This window comes from Symphalangus syndactylus, chromosome 14 (genome assembly GCF_028878055.3).
Source record: "Symphalangus syndactylus isolate Jambi chromosome 14, NHGRI_mSymSyn1-v2.1_pri, whole genome shotgun sequence".
Classification (NCBI taxonomy): Eukaryota; Metazoa; Chordata; class Mammalia; order Primates; family Hylobatidae; genus Symphalangus; species Symphalangus syndactylus.
Genome location: NC_072436.2, coordinates 17,689,037 through 17,703,771, shown reverse-complemented (window position 1 = coordinate 17,703,771; position 14,735 = coordinate 17,689,037). Strand labels below are relative to the sequence as shown.

The 14,735-nt window shown below is 49.8% G+C and overlaps 1 protein-coding gene across 2 annotated transcripts in view; it reads left to right on the top strand.

The window, feature by feature from the left end:
- The first annotated feature begins 14,092 nt into the window (after positions 1 to 14,092).
- COG1 (component of oligomeric golgi complex 1) overlaps positions 14,093 to 14,735 on the top strand; it is a 15,062-nt gene continuing 14,419 nt past the window's right edge. Inside the window, exon 1 of one of the 2 annotated variants that reach the window (XM_055243818.2) lies at positions 14,093 to 14,487. In XM_055243818.2, the coding sequence (XP_055099793.1) occupies positions 14,173 to 14,487 (315 nt within the window). In that variant the 5' untranslated portion in view covers positions 14,093 to 14,172. The remainder of the gene's footprint in view (positions 14,488 to 14,735) is intronic. The other variant, XM_063617419.1, reaches the window with a different exon arrangement.

Sequence of the window (14,735 nt, the reverse complement as noted above, 5' to 3'; positions counted from 1 at the left end):
GTTGCCCAGGCTGGAGTGCAATGGCCAATCTCGGCTCACTGCAACCTCCGCCTCCCGGGTTCAAGCAATTCTCGTGTCTCAGCTTCCCCAGTAGCTGGGATTACAGGAGTGTGCCACCACACCCAGCTAATTTTTGTATTTTAGTAGAGACAGGGTTTCACCACGTTGGTCAGGCTGGTCTTGAATGCCTGAACTCAAGTGATCCACCCGCCTCGGTCTTAAAATCCCTTTTTAAAGAGGCATTTGAGATTTCCACAATATTTCCTTTAAACAACTCGAAAGGGACACTTTGTTTTCATAAAATGCGGTTGGGAAGCAATTTTGAAGGAGTCAACAAAGGCATTTCATCCCAGGGTGGATGGAGCAGAGCCGGGTCTCATTCTTTGTCTCCATCTCTCCCTCCTTTTGGTCTTGCCTGCCCTTTGACAGAAACAATTTAATATGTAGCTGAGCAGGGGAAAAGGGCTCCTAGTTAGAACAGCCAGCTAAGACAGGGTTCCCATTAACTTGGAAGGGTCAACCAGCCAGCTTAGCCAGCTCAGCCAGCTCACAGAGGTCTCATATGCGAGCTCTGATTGCCAATAAAAGTAGCAGCAGACAATTCAAGGAGAAAGACCCAGGAAAGTCTCCACTCAAGGGTCCACCAACCCGAGAGCCATCTCATCAGTAAAGAGCAGGGCGTGGAGTACAGGGAGCTGACATTGAGAACTCGTTAAAAGCAAGTATGATCTGAACAGCGCATTGTTCCTGAAGCCTTCCTACTCCTGATCTCATAGCTAATCTATCCATCACTCTCTGGCTGTCACTCACCCATAAACAACAGCGGATTTTTATAAACAGTAGATCAATCATGATCAAAGGAAACTGAACACTCTTTCCACAGGGCTCCCACACACACCTCACCCCGCTCTGTCCTTTGGGGTGGTGCGGAGAAGCCTTTGAGATCACCCCAGTCTTTGAAGACTAATGGAGACGAGGAAGCTTGGGACATCCAGGAAAAGCCTTCAGCAGCCCTGACTGCAAAAACAGTTCCAATTATGTGATGTGATTGATGGTTTTAACATGTCAAGAATAAGTGTGCACATGGTCCACAGCTAGAATTTTTATTATTATTATTATTTTTTTTTGAGACAGAGTCTTGCTCTGTCACCCAGACTGGAGTGCAATGGTGTGATCTCGGCTCACTGCAACCTCCACCTCCCGGGTTCAAGCAATTCTCCTGCCTCCCCAGTAGCTGGGATTACAGGCACGCGCCACCATGCCCGGCTAATTTTTATATTTTTAGTAGAGACGGGTTTTCACTGTGTTGGCCAGGCTGGTCTCGAATGTCTAACGTCAAGTGATCCGCCCGCCTCAGCCTCCCAAAGTGCTGGGATTACAAGCGTGAGCCACCGTGCTTATTATTATTATTATTATGGTATTTTTGAATGTGATTATTCTTACTAATATGTCATCTCTGCATGTCCAGTATTTCGATAAAACAGTTAAAACTGCATTTGCCTTCTAATGAGACTTTGTGACTGGCTGTGTTTCTCTGTCAGATGAATTTACCTTCCTATTTGCTGTTAAAAGTGATTGTATAATCCTAATCCTAGAAAACAGGCAGCAAATGTTTCTTTTTAGTGACTTACTTTTTAAAAACTTTACAAGTGTACCATTTTATAGCTATCTTCACACAAAATCGTATTCTCAATCAAAGAGACTCAGATCGAAGTTTGTTCATTAGGCCAGCTACATGAACTCACCTCTGTCCCCTGCCTCTGAAAAATATCCTACATGCTCAGGAAAGAGGGCCAGAGTCCTAAGTGACATAACCTACACTTTCCAAATTCCCTAAAGCCCTGAACTAGAAATAGGCTTTAAAATTTCACAATTTGTTTTAAAACTCTAAGCCCAACAAAAAGCCTACAAAGTCTTTTCTAGATGTTACCAAGGTCTTGGCTATCATCTGTCTGAGAGCAAAAGAAAAAAAACAAAAGAAAAACCTTGAAAATTGGCAACTACTGGTGAATCCCACTTTGTCCACAGACTGATTTTTTTTTTAAAGACGGTGTTTTGCTCTGTTGCCCAGGCTGGAGTGCAGTGGCACAATCTCGGTTCACTGCAACCTCCGTCTCCTGGGTTCCAGTGATTCTCCTGCCTCAGCCTCCCAAGTAGCTGGGATTACAGGCACCTGCTACCATGCCCGGCTAATTTTTTGTATTTTCAGTAGAGACGGGTTTTGCCATGTTGGCCAGGCTGGTCTCGAACTCTTGACCTCAGGAAATCCACCTGCCTCGGCTTCTCAAAGTGCCAGGATTACAGGTGTGAGCCACCACACCCAGCCACAGAGACTAATTTTTAATGGCCCCATCTGATTTCTTCCAGATTTTGTAGCCTAGTTTAAACAGAATGTCTGTTTAAGTCATCGTCAAGCAGATGACAAAGGAGTGCCCTAAAAGTGCCATAAAGATGCACCAGGTCTCAGTGACAGCAAAGCTGACTATAGACAAATGCCAAGAGTTTAGAAATTAGGCCCCCAAAACCAACTTGTTACCATCTTCTCATCTTTCACTCAAATCCAAAACATAACAAATTTCCAGTTGCTTTAGAGTAAATTAGACGCGAACATCAGAAAAAAATTAGCTGATTGTTCACTACGTACCAAGCCATGTTCTAAGCACTTAATATGCATCATCTCATTCAATTCCCATAAGAGCTCTCTGAAGTAGGTGCTACTTTTATTCCCATTATACAGATGAGCAAACTGAGGCATAGCATACTTGCATCACTTGCCCAGAACCTGCACTCTTTTTTTTTTTTTTTTTTTTTTTTGAGACGGAGTCTTGCTCTGTCGTCCAGGCTGGAGTGCAGTGGTGCGATCTTGGCTCACCGCAACCTCTGCCTCCTGGGTTCACGCCATTCTCCTGCCTCAGCCTCCCAAGTAGCTGGGACTACAGGCGCCCGCCACCACACCCAGCTAATTTTTTTGTATTTTTTAGTAGAGATGGGGTTTCACTGTGTTAGTCAGGATGGTCTCGATCTCCTGACCTCGTGATCCGCCCACCTCGGCCTCCCGAAGTGCTGGGATTACAAGCGTGAGCCACCACGCCCAGCCAGAACCTGCACTCTTACCCACTTCTCCACATTGCATGACCACCTACAGAAAGTGTGAGCTTGAGCAAGTGCCTGACCTTCCAAAGACCATGCTTCCTCGTTTGCAAAACAGGGATAACACCAAGTACCTCAAGGAATTCTGTAACGATCAGATGAAAAGAAATATTGAAGACAATTTGTCACATTATCAGACATAGAGAGATACCCAGTACATATTAGTGTCCCTTCACCTTTAATCAGAGCAAAAGAAGACCAGAAATGTTTTGGTTGTTAAACAGCTGATCATTTTCCAAAATTGCTAATATTAAACCACGGCTTCTAATCCTGCCATCGGTAGAAAGCTTGGCCAGCACTAACAAAACCAGCTATGTGACGCAAGATGAAAGCAAATCAGAGTGCAGAAAAGTAAATGCAATTAGCTGGCTACCTGATAAGGTGGCACACGCTGCACAAAGAGTGTTCCTTTCTGGCTAGAGGACTTTACTCCTCTGTTAACCCTAATTCAATGGTCTCTACCACACGGGACCAGGAATAAACTTCCACCTCCCTAAACAGAGCTTCTTCTTGCCAAAGCATTCTGGAAACTTAGCAGTTCGTGGTATGTTACAAATCACTGAGCTCTTTTCCTCCTCCCTCCAGTGTGGGACCACGGTTGGCCTGGGGCCTGGTGCTCACCATAGAGAGAGGAGCGTGCAGTGAATCCTGGGTTTATCACCATCTGCACTGCTCCAGGGTCCAGCTGGAGACAGATGGCACACTCGCAAGGGTTTAGCTGAAATGAATGGAATGAAGGAGCTACATACAGAGGTGGGGGCAGGAGCAAAAGAGCCACCAAGAGACGGATGAGGTGCCTGGAGACTGGGCACCGGAATAAGGGAATAAAAAGGCTTAAAAGGGACAGAAGCCTTCTCTAACTCTAACTCCATAAGGAACATTCAAAAGTCCAGACTTCACATTGTTTGAGCGGGAGGGAAGGGCTGATGTTAGACATGAATATAAATATGAATGAATTCAGCATTTCTGAAACTAGACTAAATCAATCTGGTCATTTTCTTTCTCTCATTTAAGAATTGTAGGGTAACGCATAGTTGGAATATTTACGGATTTTTTTTTTTAGCATATCAGGAAGTTACCTTATTACAAAGCTAAATTTTTATTCAGGCACTCAATGATTATTGAGTGTCTAGTGTGTGGCAGACATTGTTTTAGAAGCTGAGAATTTAGTAAGAAAGACAAAAGACAGAGCAGAAGGCAGGTACAGTGGTGCACGCCTGTAGTCCCACCTACTTGTGAGGCTGTTGGGAGGATCCTTTGAGCCCAGGAGTTCGAGACCAACCTGGGAAATGTAGCAAGACCCCGTCTCTAAATAAATAAATAAATAAATAAATAAATAAATAAATAAATAAATAAATAAAAGACAGACCAGCTCTCTGCTCCTTGTTGTGAGAGAGACACTCAACAAACACACATAAATAGATGAACATGTAATTTCAATACCGTGACAAATGCTATGATGAAAATGCATAAGCAGGCCAGGCGCAGTGAGTGGCTCATGCCCGTAATCCCAACACTTTTGGGGGCCGAGGTGGGCGAATCACCTGAGGTCAGGAGTTCGAGACCAGCCTGGCCAACATGGTGAATCCCGTCTCTACTCAAAATACAAAAATTAGCTGGGTGTGGTGGCACACACCTCTAATCCCAGCTACTTGGGAGGCTGAGGTGGGAGAATCACTTGATACCAGGGGGTGGAGGTTGCAGTGAGCCGATACGGCGCCACTGTACTCCAGCCTAGGTGGCACCATGGCACTCTAGCCTAGGCGACAAGAGTGAAACGCCCTCTCAAAACAAAAAAGAAAAAGAAAATGCATAAGCAGTAAAGAGTGGGAGTCAAAGGCCTGGGTTTGAGAGCCACACAGCTGGTTTATATCCCAACTCTGCTACTTCCCCAATGATTTGGGGCAAATTACATAACCTCCCTTGGACCCAATTTCCTCCTCAGTGAAGTGGAGATTACAACAGGATCTGAAGCAGCCACGGTGGCTCATCCCTGTAATCCCAGCACTTTAGGAAGCCGAGGTGGGAAGACTGCTTGAGCCCAAGAGTTTGAGAACAGCTTAGGCAACACAGCAAGACCTTGTCTCTCCAAAAAAATAGCCAGGTGTGATGGCACACACTTGTGGTCCCAGCTACTCAGGAGGCTAAGGTGGGAGAATCACTTGAGCCCAAGTGGTCAAGGCTACAGTGAGCTGTGATCGCACCACTGCACTCCAGCCTGGGCAACAGAGCAAGACCCTGTCTCAAGAGAAAAAAAAAAGGACAGCATAAGATAGTTCATATTCAAGTTTTATAAGAACGTGTATTCGGCTGTTGATAAATACTAGCTTTTATTATTTTAGACGGGTGGTTCAGGCAGGCTTCTTGGAGAAGGTGACTGCCATATGAAGATCTGCAGAAGAAACAGCAAAAGCAATGGCTTTAGGAAGGAGGGAGCCAAAGCTTGTTTATGAAGCAGGAAGAAGACGAGGGAGGCCAGAGTAGAGTGAGGGAGGAGGAGAGTGGGGTCAAGTAGGGTCAGGCCACGCAGGGACTTGAAAGTCTTTGATGGGAATTTGCATCTGGCCAAGAGGGATGGGCAGCCGGTGGAGGTTTTAAGCAGAGGATACACAAAACCTGGTTTCCACTTTTAAAAGTGGCCTTTGTGGCAAGAAGCATGAACTAAAAGGGGTCAAAAGTAGAGGCTGGGTACGGTGGCTCACACCGATAATCTCAGCAGTTTGGGAGGCCGAGGCAGAAGGATCATTTGAGGCCAGAAGTTCAATACCAGCTTGGGCAACATAGTGAAACCCCGCCTCTACAAAAAATTCAAAAATTAGGCCAGATGCAATGGCTCATGCCTATAATCTCAGCACTTTGGGAGGCTGAGGAGGGCAGATCGCCTGAGCTTGGGAGTTCAAGACCAGCCTGGACAATATGGGGAAACCCTTTCTCTACCAAAAACACAAAAATTAGCCAGGCACAGTGGCACATGTTTGTGGCCCCACCTACTTGGGAGGCTGAGGTGGGAGGATTGCTTGAGCCTGGAGGTGGAGGTTGCAGTGAGCCGAGATCGTGCCACTACACTCCAGCCTGGGTGACAAAGTGAGACTCCCTCTCAAAAAAAAAAAAATTAAAAATTAGCCAGTTATGGTGGCACACGCCTGTTGTCCCAGCTACTCAGGAGGCTTAGGTGGGAGGATTGCTTGAGCCTGGAAGGTCAAGGCTGCAGGGAGCTGTGATTGTGGCACTGCACTCCAGTCTGGGTAACAGAGCAAGATTCTGTAGAAAGAAGGGAAGGGAAGGGAAGGGAGGGGAAGGGAGCGGAGGGGAGGGGAGGGGAGGGGAGGGGAGGGGAGGGGAGGGCGTGGTAGCTCACACCTGTAACCCCAGCACTTTGGGCAGCCGAGGTAGGCGGATCACTTGAGGCCAGGAATTCTAGGCCAGCCTGGCCAACATGGTGAAACCCCATCTCTACTAAAAATACAGAAATTAGCCAGGTGTGGTAGTGCGTGCCTGTAATCCCAGCTACTTGGGAGGCTGAGGCAGGAGAATCGCTTCAACCCGGGAGGTGGAGGTTACAGTGAGCCGAGATCATGCCACTGCACTCCAGCCTGGGCGACAGAGCAAGACTACGTCTCAAAAAAAAAGGCCGGGCGCGGTGGCTCACGCTTGTAATCCCAGCACTTTGGGAGGCCAAGGCGGGCGGATCACGAGGTCAGGAGATTGAGACCACGGTGAAACCCCGTCTCTACTAAAAATACAAAAAATTAGCCGGGCGTGGTGGCGGGCGCCTGTAGTCCCAGCTACTCGGAGAGGCTGAGGCAGGAGAATGGCGTGAACCCGGGAGGCGGAGCTTGCAATGAGCCGAGATTGCGCCACTGCACTCCAGCCTGGGCGACAGAGCGAGACTCCGTCTCAAAAAAAAAAAAAAAAAAAAAATGTAAAGAAAGAAAGGATGAGAAACTGTTAACCTGGACCAGTGGAAATGGAAAAAGAGCAAGAGTCATCAAACCATGGTCCAAGAGCCAAAATGGGCCTTGCCTGTTTTATTAAATACAGTTGGCCCTTTGAGCAATACGCGTTTAAACCGCATGGGTCCACTTTTTTTCTGATTTTTTTCAACCAAACACTGATTGGAAACAGAGAATTTGTGGGATACAAAACCCGTGTATATGGAAGGTCCACTTTTCATACTCACAGGTTTCACAAGGCTGACTGCAGGCCTTGAGTATGCACGAATTTGGAGATATGCAGGGGTCCTGGATCCAATCCCCCTCGGATACTGGGGGATGCCTGTAAAGTCTTACTGGACACAGCCACACCCATCTGCTGATGTGCTGCCTGTTGCTGCTTTGGGGCGACGACGGCCTTGCTAAATTGTGTTGACAGAGACCACAAGGTTGGCCGCGTGCAGTGGTTCATGCCTGTAATCCCAGCACTTTGGGAGGCTGAGATGGGCAGATCACTTGAGGTCATCTTTTTTTTTTTTTTTTTTTTTGGGACGGAGTCTCACTCTGTCGCCCAGGCGGGAGTGCAGTGGCGCGATCTCGGCTCACTGCAACCTCCACCTCCCGGGTTCACGCCATTCTCCTGCCTCAGCCTCTCCGAGTAGCTGGGACTACAGGCGCCCGCCACCATGCCCAGCTAATTTTTTTGTATTTTTAGTAGAGACGGGGTTTCACCGTGGTCTCGATCTCCTGACCTCGTGATCCGCCCACCTCGGCCTCCCAAAGTGCTGGGATTACAAGCGTGAGCCACCGCGACCGGCCGGTGAAACCCCATCTTTACCGCCCCCCCCCCAAAAAAAAGACAGAGACCACAGGGTCTGCAAACTCCACTTACTATCTGGCTCTTTATAGCAAAAGCTCATCCATCTCTGTTTTGGAGGAAGAGCCTATAGGGCTTGTGAAAGCACTGGGTATGGAGAGTGAGGGAGAGACAGAAGACTTTCTGAGTCTGAGCCATGAATAGCTGGGCGGTGCCATTTCTTGAGATAGGAATGACTTGGAGTGAGGGCCTAGGAGGGGCACTAAGAAGAGAGTTGTTATTCTGGATGTGCTAAATTTTAGATGTCTCTTAGACATCCAAGCGGAGTTTCTTTTCTTTTTTGGAGACAGAGTCTCACTCTGTCTCCCAGGCTGGAGTGCAATGGCGCGACCTTGGCTCACTGCAACCTCTGCCTCCTAGGTTCAAGCAATTCTCCTGCCTCAGCCTCCTGAGTAGCTGGGACTACAGGTGCCCACCATCACGTCTGGTTAATTTTTGTGTTTTTTTAGTAGACACAGGGTTTCACTATGTTGGCCAGGCTGGTCTCGAACTCCTGGCCTCAGGAGATCCTTTGGGAGGCCTTGGCCTCCCAAAGTGCTGGGATTACAGGCATGAGCCACCGTTGCTGGCCCCAAGTGGAGTTTCTAAGGAGGCAGCCAGATGTACAAGGCAGGAGCACAGGCACAGGAGGAACAAATGTAGGAGTTTCTGCAAACATGCCTGCCTGGCTGTTTGTTGAAGGCAGAGTCTCAGGTATCTGCAAACAGTTAAGTCAAATAACCACCCCTTCTACCACAAATGTCACCTCCAGTAGACACAGGCTGATAAACACTGCCATAAAGATAAGATGTCAAGACAACTACATTAGGGCTCTCTTGATCCCATTGGCATCTCAGCCAAGAGCAAACACCAAATGTCCGAATCCCACTGAGTAATAGTGTGGAATTCAACCTCTTGTCCTGCCCTGGACGTTACTTTTATTGACAGTGTATCCCTTACTACATCAAATTTCCCTTTCTTTCCTCCCCTGTTAATTTGTGATCAATTTCCAATTTCCTCTCCTTTCTTCTTCCTTCTCGCTTTCACCCTTTCCATTTCTCCTTGCTTAGCTAGAGTTAAATTTCTTATTTTCATTTTCCTAGGTAATTTTGTCTCTCCCATTTATTTTCTCTTCTCCAGGTATCCCCAGATTTTATTCCCTCCTAAGTTTATCAGAGAATGCCCCTTCGTCCAACATCATCAGGGCCCAGGTACAAGATTCAGCAGGTTCACTCTTCAGAGTCTATATGGACATGCCAAAAACGCAGCCACCTTACATCAAAGAGGGGGTATTGGAAGAAGGGTGGAAGTGCATGTGAGATGACATGGGTGAGAATTGTCTTACTGCTTTTGTTATTTCAATTATTAGATAACTGAGGGCGAAAGGCCCTTGTGCCTTTTCCAATGCATCCTTTGTGTAGACACTGTGATTATGTAACATATACGCTTGGCATATTTTGCAAATATTTATTGAATCATTTGGTTTGACAGCCAAGATCTATGGGACCCATGCTCCCAGATGCTAGATCACAGATTGCATAAGGCAAGAACATGTGGTGTCTACAAAATCTGCAATGTTGAAACTCTCCACTTTGGGCATTATCCTGGCTTGCTTTCTATATTTCTATTAAAAAGTAAAGAGAGCTGGGTACAGCGGCTCACACCTGTAATCCCAGCACTGTGGGAGGCGGAGGCAGGAAGATGGCTTGAGGCCAGGAGTTCAAGACCAGCCTGGGCAACCCAGTGAGACCCCCATCTCTACAAAAAGTTTAGAAATTAGCTGGATGTAGTAGTGCATTCCAGCTACTCCAGAGGCTGAGGTGGGAGGACCGCTTGGGCCCAGGAGGTCAAGGCTGCAGTGAGCTGTGATCATGCTACTGTACTCCAGTCTCAAATAAATAAATAACAGGAGAAATCTGTCTGCTCAATGTTCTGAATGAGATAAGAGTATACTGATCAGGACTGGGCGCGATGGCTCATGCCTGTAATACCAACACTTTGGGAGGCTGAGGCGGGCAGATCACCTGAGGTCAGGAGTTTGAGACCAGCCTGGCCAAAATGGTGAAACCCTGTCTCTACTAAAAATACAAAAAATTAGCCAGGTGTGGTAGTGCGCGCCTGTAGTCCCAGTTACTCGGGAGACTGAGGCAGGAGAATTGCTTGAGCCTGGGATGAGAAGGCTGCAGTGAGCTGAGATCGTGCCACTGCTCTCCAGCCTAGGTGACAGAGTGAGACTCTGTCTCAAAAAAAAAAAAAAAAAAGTGTGCTGATGGGTCTGAAGAAACTAAAATGTCAGCATATATCCACTGTGTTGAAAGACTGCCCTCCAGCATGCACATGCTTGGCTACCAGGCATGGCCACCCCATGTGTCATCTGCCCCCAAATCACTGGATCGCTATTCCAGCTTGGGTGCCCAAACCGACTGCAGAGACCCACCCTTAGGCAGAGATCAGGAGGCAGTGTGGGTACCACCTGAATGGTGCTCAGAATTGTTTGAGCCATCTGTCTCTTGGTATTCTGAAATTTTCTTTGAAGCTAATAATGTGACAATGTAGAAAGATCAAGGACTTCTAGAGCTAGGGGATCTGAAGACAGGCACCTGTGTGAACTCAGGCAGGTTGCTTCACGCTAAAGGTTATCACACAACACACATGAACTCATCCCTAAACCAGAACTAAACTATGGCAATAAGGCGAAAAGGTGCCTCTTTCACTCAGGTACCTCCTAATACCTTGAGAAAAAAAAGGCTCTAAGTTCTCATCTCTGTCTGGCTGTCCCCAGCACGGTGCCTGGTCCGGCTGTGGAAGCTGAGTTCTTTGCCCCCGGTTCTGTGGTTCTGATGGTCCCAGCTGATATGCAGAAGGCAGAGGAAGGGGGTGGTGCTGTCCTGGGAGGCAGAGAACAGGAAAGGAACCACGGAGAGGAAAGAGTTAAAGACATATTTCCTCCAGGGCCAGGAGCTTTTCCAGTGACCAGGCAGTCAAGTGATGGCTTCTGTCAGTGCTCAGTTCTGCAGGCAGAGGAACAACAGTGGCATCTTCAGGCCAGTCAGATGAACTTGGCCAGGGAAATACAGAGGAAAGGCAGAGAACACCCTGATTTCAAACCACACTCTGGACTGAGTGCGGTGGCTCACACCTGTAACCCCAGCGCTTTGGGAGGCTGAGGCGGGAGGATCCCTTGAGCCCAGGAGTTCGAGACCAGCCTGGGCAACAGAGTGAGGCCCTGTCTTTACACAAAAATTAAAAAATTAGCCGGGCATGGTGGTGCACACCTGTAATCCCAGCTACTAGGGAGGCAGAGGTGGGAGGATCGCTTGAGCCCAAGAGGTGGAGGCTTCAGTGAGCCGTGATTGCACCCCTGCACTCCAGCCTGGGCAACAGTGAGACCCTGTCTCAAAACACACACACACAGACACACACACACACACTGCAGTGTTGACAGCTGGCCAGTTTGTCTTTTCTCTACCTGAGCTTAAAGGTATTGTGCACAAGCACAAGAGCCATCCCATACAAAGCCCCGGGCCCCCACACTATCCCTGATATGTTGACATTTCTCCCCTTGCTGTAAGAAAGGCTTCAACCAAACTCTCACGGAGCTGCAACCTCAGTGCAGTGTGTATCAGTTAGGGCTAGGGCAAACCAGGGAAACCGATTTTGATTTTCAAAGAAACAAAGTTGATCAGTAAGACATTGGACAGTTCATAGAATCTCTGAGAAACATGGGGAGGCAGGCTCAGGGGACAGGAAGGAAGGAAGGAAGGAAGGAAGGAAGGAAGGAAGGAAGGAAGGAAGGAAGGGAAACAGAACATTTAGAACACAGACCAGCACACCACAGGGTGATTCTGCCAAGGACGTCATTGTGGGTGCCCACAGCTGCCACCAGCACCACCGCCAGCATTAGCAGCTGGGAGCTGCAGCTGGATTCACTGCCCTTGCTGTCCTTAGGGAGTGGATGTTGCCGGTGATACCTGTGCCACCAACAAAATGCAATCACCCCTGTCATCGACTTTTTTTTTTTTTTTTTTTTTTGAGACAGGGTCTCGTTCTGTTGCCTAGGCTGGAATGCAGTGGCCCAATCACGGCTCACTGACGCAGTCTCGACCTCCAGAGGCTCAAGTGATCCTCTTGCCTCACTTGCCTCTTGCCAAGTGGCTGGGACTACAGGCCTAAAGGCCCACACCACTACTCCCGGCTAATTTTCTTTTTTTCGTTGTTTTTTTTTTTGTTGTTGTTGTTGTTGTTTTGAGACGGACTCTTACTCTGTTGCTCAGGCTGGAGTGCAGTGGCTCGATCTCGGCTCACCGCAACCTCCGTCTCCCAGGTTCCAGTGATTCTCCTGCCTCAGCCTCCTGTCTGCTGCCTCAGCCTCCTGAGCAGCTGGGATTACAGGTGTGCGCCACCACGCCCAGCTAATTTTGTATTTTTAGTAGAGACAGGGTTTCACCATGTTGGCCAGGCTGGTCTCGAACTCCTGACCTCATGTGATCCGCCTGCCTCGGCCTCCCTAAGTGCTGGGATTACAGGCATGAGCCACTCGGCGCGCGGCCCTTTTTTTGTATTTTTTGTAGAGACGGGGTTTGGCCATGTTGCCCAGGCTGGTCTTGAACTCCTGGGCTCAAGGGATCCACACGCCTTGGGCTCCCAAAGTGCTAGGATTACAGCCTGCTTTTTAACATCACTAACTCTTCACCCAAGTCCTGGGCACTTGTGCCTGATATGCCAGTCCCAGGCCGCAGGCTGGCACCGTAGCTATAAAGGGTGCCAGAAAAAAGATCTTGCTAGATAGCGATGAATTCCCCAGTCACAGAAAGGAGATACTGCGGATGCTTATCAGCCGAATACCAGTAAGTGTCCCTTGCAGAATGCGATTACAGACTGCAAATTGCAGGCCCGCCAACAGAGGGTGCTCTGCGGGAAATTATGTGAAAATGCAGAAAAGAGCGCGAGCCAGGAATTTAAAAATCGACGTCCAAATGCTCACTGGGTCACCTACCAGCTATGTAATTTGGGCAGGTAAATAAGCTTTTCTGTTTTTTTTTTTTCCTCATAAATAGACTAGGAATATTACTCCTACCTACCTGGCATGGCGGATGTGCCCAGAAAATGAGATAATCTCGTGGACAGGCTTTGAAAACCGCACTTTTACTGAGTAAAAAACCCTTTGCCTCTCCGGGCCCCCGTTTCCCCATCTGTAAAGTGAGAATGATACTCCCTACGCCGCAAGGCCCTTGCGGGGTAAACTCGAATATTATAAATGCACCATTTATTTGCAGATTGAAATTCTGTGTGTCCAGAGGTGGCGGGTGGGAAAGGGAACGAGCAGGGATGCACCGTAGGCCCTGAGTTGCTGGGGGCTCAGCCTGGCCGCTGCGCACATTGCATCATTTTGTCGACATTGGTGTGGGTGAAATCTTCCAAAAGAAATTAAAAAAAAAAAAAAAAAAAAAAAAAGAAGGGTCTGGGACTTACCAGAAACAAGCCACAATCTCCAGATTCTACTATTCCTGGGCCACGTGAGGAGCTCCCACCCGTCTGGCGCTGCGTTCCCCGGGGCGTCCCAGCCTCTCCCGCCCAGCCCGCCGCCCTCCTCCCCCGTGGCCACCGAGGTCAGGCTCTCGCAGGGAAAACGTCTTCAGGGGCTAAATGTCGGTTTTAAACGAAATGGAAAACTCCCAACACGAATCAACAGCAGAGGAAAAGCAGACGTCAAACAAGCGCTCAGAACCCCTTCAGGGGCGGCGAGGTAGCTCTTCCCGGGGAACAGTGAGGGGCGCGGATGTCCCTCTTCGTAAAACTGCACGCGGGGTACGATCCGAGACCCAGCGGCGGCGAGCGCGCCCGAGTCTGCTCGCGGGCGCCAGGCGCGCGGAGAGCGGCGGCTGCGGCTGCGCCAACGCGGTCAGTCCGCGGGGCCCCATCCCGACCCCTAACTCCACAGAGAAGCTCTGCGCCTAAGGGAAAGGGAAGACTTCAACCACAGTCTCGCAGCCCACCTGGCGACCTCACCTGTCTGGCGACCTCACTTCCGAGCCCGCTTCCTTTAAGAAAACCCCGCGCAGGCCCGCCCCCCGCTCCCGCCCCCCCGCTCCCGCCCCTCGCTCTCGCCCCGCCCCCTCTGGAAACAAACATGGCCCCCCAGCGGGGCGGAAGCGCTTCCGCCCCCAACCAAGATGGCGGTGGGGGCGGGACTAAAAGGGCGTAGGTGGCTCGCCGGGGCCTGATGAGTGCACCATGGCCACCGCGGCAACCTCACCCTCGCTGAAGCGGCTGGATCTGCGCGACCCTGCGGCTCTTTTCGAGACGCATGGAGCGGAGGAGATCCGCGGGCTGGAGCGCCAGGTTCGGGCTGAGATCGAGCACAAGAAGGAGGAGCTGCGGCAGATGGTGGGCGAACGGTACCGCGACCTGATCGAGGCGGCCGACACCATCGGCCAGATGCGCCGCTGCGCCGTGGGGCTAGTGGACGCCGTGAAGGCCACCGACCAGTACTGCGCCCGCCTCCGCCAGGCCGGCTCGGCCGCGCCCCGGCCACCGCGGGCCCCGCAGGTCAGTCCCCATGCCCCCACCCTGCGGCCCCGCAGGCGGGTCCCGGAGCCCCTGGCCTTGCAGGTCAGCCCCGCCCCCCGCCGGTCAGTCCCAGACCCCGCGAGTCCTCAGCTTCCTTAGCCAGGAGCCTACCCGCCCCTCACCCTTTGGGCCCCCCTCAGGGGACAATGCCAGCCTTCCTTGCACAGATGCGGCTGCTGATCCGTTCTGGAAATGCCATTCAACAGTTTCTTCAGGCACTTTCCCCC